Raw genomic sequence first — 5,008 nt, forward strand, 5'->3', positions numbered from 1 at the left:
AAAATCTTCAAATCCAGAGTAAATATTAGACTAATTATGCTACTCCCAACTTTTATTGTCAATGGAAGCTGTTTGTATTAAATATAAAGATACAGTATCTTGCACTGTGACATAAATTCAAGGAACAGAAAAATTTTAAGTGTTAGATATTTATCTTACAATATAGTTCTTGATAAAAATTAAAGTTTCCCCCCAATATTAAAGAAATAGTATTGCATTAAAAAGAAATATCATTGCAAAATTTATTGGTAAGAGAAAGTCCCTTAGCTATATCCCAAATTTAGTGTAATATGATTAATTACACCATGCTTTTATCACTAAAAATTATTTTGAAGCTATTTTGATTAACTCTTTGGATTTCTATAAATATCCTTGGAGAAAATAAAAGTCGAATTTATCTTTTACATAAAACATTTGTGAAAAGCTCATTCATCTGACGAGATAATAAATAAAGGATGACATGTCCCCATTTCAGATAGACTATTTAAGGAAGTTTCGTTGTATTTTATTTTTGCTTTATAAGTTGTAAAAATAATTTGACTCATCAAGGTAAATTCAGAGCTGCATAATAATAGTACAGTGAATTGGGCCAAGCCACGTCAATAAAGTTGTAAGTGGAGGGATTCTACTAAGTTTACGATGAGGTTAAAATGGATAAAATTTACTTGGTAAATTTGCCGGTTTGGAAAACTAATCTCCAACCAACGAAACCAAGCTTTCTCTCTTAGAACAGGTTTCAAGGCAACAAACTGTGGCATTTCCCCCACTTTTTGTCATGCTACCAACACTAGACTGAACAACATGCACGAAATCCCAAACCCAGGCTCGTGAGTAGCGATTATGACAAACAGCAGTTTGTGATTCCATATGGAGACAAAGACTTGAAGAATATTTTTTGTGACATCACGCCCCCAGAGAAAACTAAATTTAAACGAGAAATTTCAGTGGAATAGATTGGGATTTGAAATGGTTGCCAGTCTAGTCATCCAATGGGGAACTCGAAAATTCAGACTTCTGTTTCTTTTTCAAGTCTTCTTGCTGCTGAGGCAATTATGCTGTTCTTTTTGTTCTTGTTTATTTTAGTTCATTCCATTATTAAAAATGGAGAAAAAAGGGATAAACGATATGTAAAGATTCGATTTGCAAACTCCTCCATTTTGGGAGGAAACAAACATAAATCGGCTCCAGCGGCCACCTTTTCCTCCTGCGAGGGGCTCCACACCTGGGCTTAGTCTTAGGAAGTCCAGCGTCCAGGATTCTAAAAACAAACCGCGGTAACAGGAGTAGGTTCTCATGTGGCCATCTCCTTGGGGACCCAAGCACGTCAGGATCTGTCCTACACGTACCAGAATCTGTTTTGGTCAGGTATAAAATGGAATTATTTCAAAGTTGAGATATGTACAAGTTGAAAAGTCTTGTGGGGAATGAGTCACGTCTCGCCCTGCCATGTTGACTTAAGAGGTCCCGGTTTTCAAGTGCCCTCTCCAGACTAACTTCTGCAGTGGTCCATGTAAACAAAACACAGGTGAGCATGGTCTTTCCGGAGCTGCTTTCATCGAACAGCGGGATTTCCTGAAAGTGTGGTGTTGGCTAAATGCAACACAGGCAGAGGATGAGCCTCCGTGTTAAACACCCAGTGGTCCAAAGGTAAAAGGTCGTCGCCGGAGAACAGCAGGTACAAATATCTGAAAATAAGAGGAGACACGGGCTTCAGTTAGAGTGCAACGAGGAGGTCACGTGATCTCCGCTACACCGGCACAGGACGCCAGGAACCTATGCTGAGCAGCTCTGATGAAAAACACATCCGAGGAAGAACCTCGGCCACGCAGACGATCTAAAGCACAGGACGACGTGCTCCAGAGCAGCCCTGAGAGCATCCTGGAAGCTCGGCCCACATGAGGCCTCCGAAGGAGGATCGTTGAACAACAAACTCCACGTCCCTATCCGGAGCACACAAAACAATGACGCTTCAAATTTTTCAGACGCTCTTTTAAAAATAACAAATGATACCAATCACATGTTTTGGCAGCTGAACCAATATATGTAGAAATTAATTCACATTAGTAAGTAAACATTGAAGGAAATACTTGGACAGAACCAGGATTTCTACACACTCCTAACAGATCAGTAGTTTTTGCAAGGACTGCAAACTATCAAATAAAGTTTTCAGAAACACGGGTTTATCGGAGTTTTAGTAATTGCTAACCTCTCTTCGTGGTAGTAGCTTTGTTTACATGAACGCAAAGGGTTCCTGACCTCTCCACAAGCACTGCGAGCCAGTGGTTACTCAGAAATTAGAAATGACACATTTAACACACACGGTGACTCTTATCTATAATGCTGGGCAAATTCCAACTGGAATTTTATTGGGGGTCATGAGAGTGAGCACAAAAAACGATACCGAGTCAGGAAATCTGGGTTCTAACTCTGATCTTAGCGACAACTTGCTGGGCCCTGCTAGGCTTCAGTGAAGAATTCCTTTACAGTATTTTAATTAATATTTATTTATTTGAAAAATCGGCACATTAATATCTTTTCTGATTACTGTTTTAGTTCTGGATGATAGAGTGAAAACACAGCACTCAGGTAAATGGGGACTGCGCATGAACTTTATAACAGGTAAAGCTGGAATGGAGAGTAAGAGGGAGTCCAATTCCACTCCTTGACCTTGAGATGTACTTGACTCCGATTTATTCACGGGGTTGGAGGCGGAAACGTTAGAATGGAAAAGACAGACTTGGTTGGACGTAGCAAGCGACTCTGCTGGGTCTGCTTACTGTATGGTGACCAGAAGCGGAAGCTCTTGGTGTTCCGGGCACGAACGTGCCCAGGAGAGCTATGTTCTGTGCAATTCTATGTCTCTTCATGTCCCTGGGTGAGGCGAGGGCCAAAGGGTCTGGCTCACTCTAATATCATCACTTCTTGGGAGAGAAAAACGCAAAAGTTTCCTGAAAAATGATTCCTTTTCATGGGAGATGCTATGGAAGTACCCCATATAAACCTAAATATTATAAAATTATAAAAAGCGGTAAGATAACTAATGTGAAAGTCTTAGATAACAAAAACTATCATATTAAAACCACCGTTTTAAAAACAGGATCTTAATTAAATACTAGTTTAGTGGGTTGAACAGTGCCCCACCCCAATTCCACCTGGAGCTGCAAAATGTGATCTTATGTGGGAAAGGGTTTTGCAGCTAGAATCGGTCAAGGATCTCAAAATGAAACCACCCTGGACTTAGGGTGGGCCTGGAGCCCAACGACCTGTATCTTCACCAGAGAACGGAGGGGAGGTTTGGCCCCAGAGACACGAGGGAAGGTCATGCAAAGACAGAGGTCATCTGCCCGAGCCAAGGAACGCCTTCGGAGGGAATGATGGCGGATCTCTGGCTCCGGAGCTGTGAGAGAGTGAGCTTCCGGTAAGCCCCCAGTCTGCGGTCACGTTACGGCAGCCCCAGGAGTCCCGTGCGAGCCTCATCCTACCCTCTGGGGCGGTCCTGGGGCTGAAGCACTGCTGCTTGGTCCCAGGGCTTTGGAACAAGACTGACCACTTCCAGGAAAATCAAATGCTGCCCGGAGACCAGGGGCTGACACTAGACTTATAAAAGTTTATGACAAAATCAACGTTTGAAATTAAAGTAATACAGCTAAACGACTCTTTTTAACTTTGGATTACACATTCAGAGAAGGATGTCAAGGATATGGCATTTTATTACTTTTGAAAGTTATTTAAATTTAATATTTAAAGTATATTATTGCTTTAGTATACAGTAATAGTATAAAATAAAGTATACTATTACTTTATTTAAATTTAAGATTTTTTTAACTGGATTTTAAAAATGGGACAATTGGAGAAGAATGATCTTTGCTGTGAAAGTTGAGAAAAGTCTACAATCTAAATTCACTAGCAAACTACTAGACGTTTTTTCTTCTAATAAAGATTTTTAAAACTATAGTTCGTGGTTAGAGATAACAGATGACGAATATCATTGACAAAAGCCTATAAGCATATAAAAAGATGCTTAAGTACTTCAGTTTTACTGGCTGTCTTGCTTACTTTCTAGCTATTTTTTAAATGCTACTTACATATCTTTTATCTTTCTTTTATGTAAAGACAAGATGCTCAGAGGAGGTGGTGGCACCAGAAGTCATCAACACAAATGTTAATGCTCACCGAAATGGAAAATTTTTCCGAAAGAAAAGCCAACCGACTCTGAAGAGAAACATTTAAATGTCTATAGAGAAACAGTAAGGCTAAAAGAACCAACCACCAAGTTCATGTGCTCTTAGTCCTTTATGTTGATAAATGAGCCTTGATGCCCCTGAATTCTTAAGTTCAGTAGGGGTCAGCATACTCACATTGCTGTGAAACAGATCTTCAGAACTTATTCATCTTGTAAAACTGAAACTATGCCCTTTAAACAACAGCTCCCCTTCACCCCTCCATCAGCCCCTGGTAACTACCCTCTACTTTGTTTCTATGAATTTTATTATCGATATTGCATATAAGTGACCTCATACAGCATTAGTCCTTTAGTGACTGGCTTATTTCACTCAACATAATATCCTCGACGTTCATCCATGTTGTTGCTTCCCTGATTTTGATTCTAGACTCCTAACTCCCATTACTTGTAGTGAATATTTTTTAGTCGGTCTAATTTTTTTCCTATTTTTTAAAGAAAGGTAGCACTGATTTTTCTCAAGTTGGATCCCTCTTTGTTTGACATGACTTTCTGCTTTACCACACCTGTTAGCATCTTATATACCATTCAGCATCACTTCAATCTTTCTTTATGACTGCTCCAGCCCACATCAAAGTTCCCTGCTCTGAATTCCTAAAACATTTATAATCTATTTAGCACTTGACTGTGTACTTTTTACTTTTGCTGACGCTGTCCACAGCCAGGAGTGGGAGATTTCTTAACTAGACTGCAAGATCCCCACGGGTAGAGTTTCTGTTTCATACATTTGAATTTTTAAACGGTACAATTCTGAGAAGAGAACAGTCA

General features: G+C 39.8%; 1 protein-coding gene across 3 annotated transcripts in view; it reads right to left on the reverse strand.

Annotated features, from left to right (window-relative positions):
- Positions 1–5,008, reverse strand: part of MAN1A2 (mannosidase alpha class 1A member 2) — a 290,151-nt gene that overhangs the window by 3,346 nt on the left and 281,797 nt on the right. For 2 of the 3 annotated variants that reach the window (XM_023535421.1, XM_011366501.2), the window contains one exon: positions 35–1,685. In XM_023535421.1, the coding sequence (XP_023391189.1) occupies positions 1,553–1,685 (133 nt within the window). In that variant the 3' untranslated portion in view covers positions 35–1,552. Of the gene's footprint in view, positions 1–34; positions 1,686–5,008 lie in introns of those variants that run through there. The other variant, XM_011366509.2, reaches the window with a different exon arrangement.

This window comes from Pteropus vampyrus, unplaced genomic scaffold (genome assembly GCF_000151845.1).
Source record: "Pteropus vampyrus isolate Shadow unplaced genomic scaffold, Pvam_2.0 Scaffold6, whole genome shotgun sequence".
In the NCBI taxonomy this organism is placed as follows: Eukaryota; Metazoa; Chordata; class Mammalia; order Chiroptera; family Pteropodidae; genus Pteropus; species Pteropus vampyrus.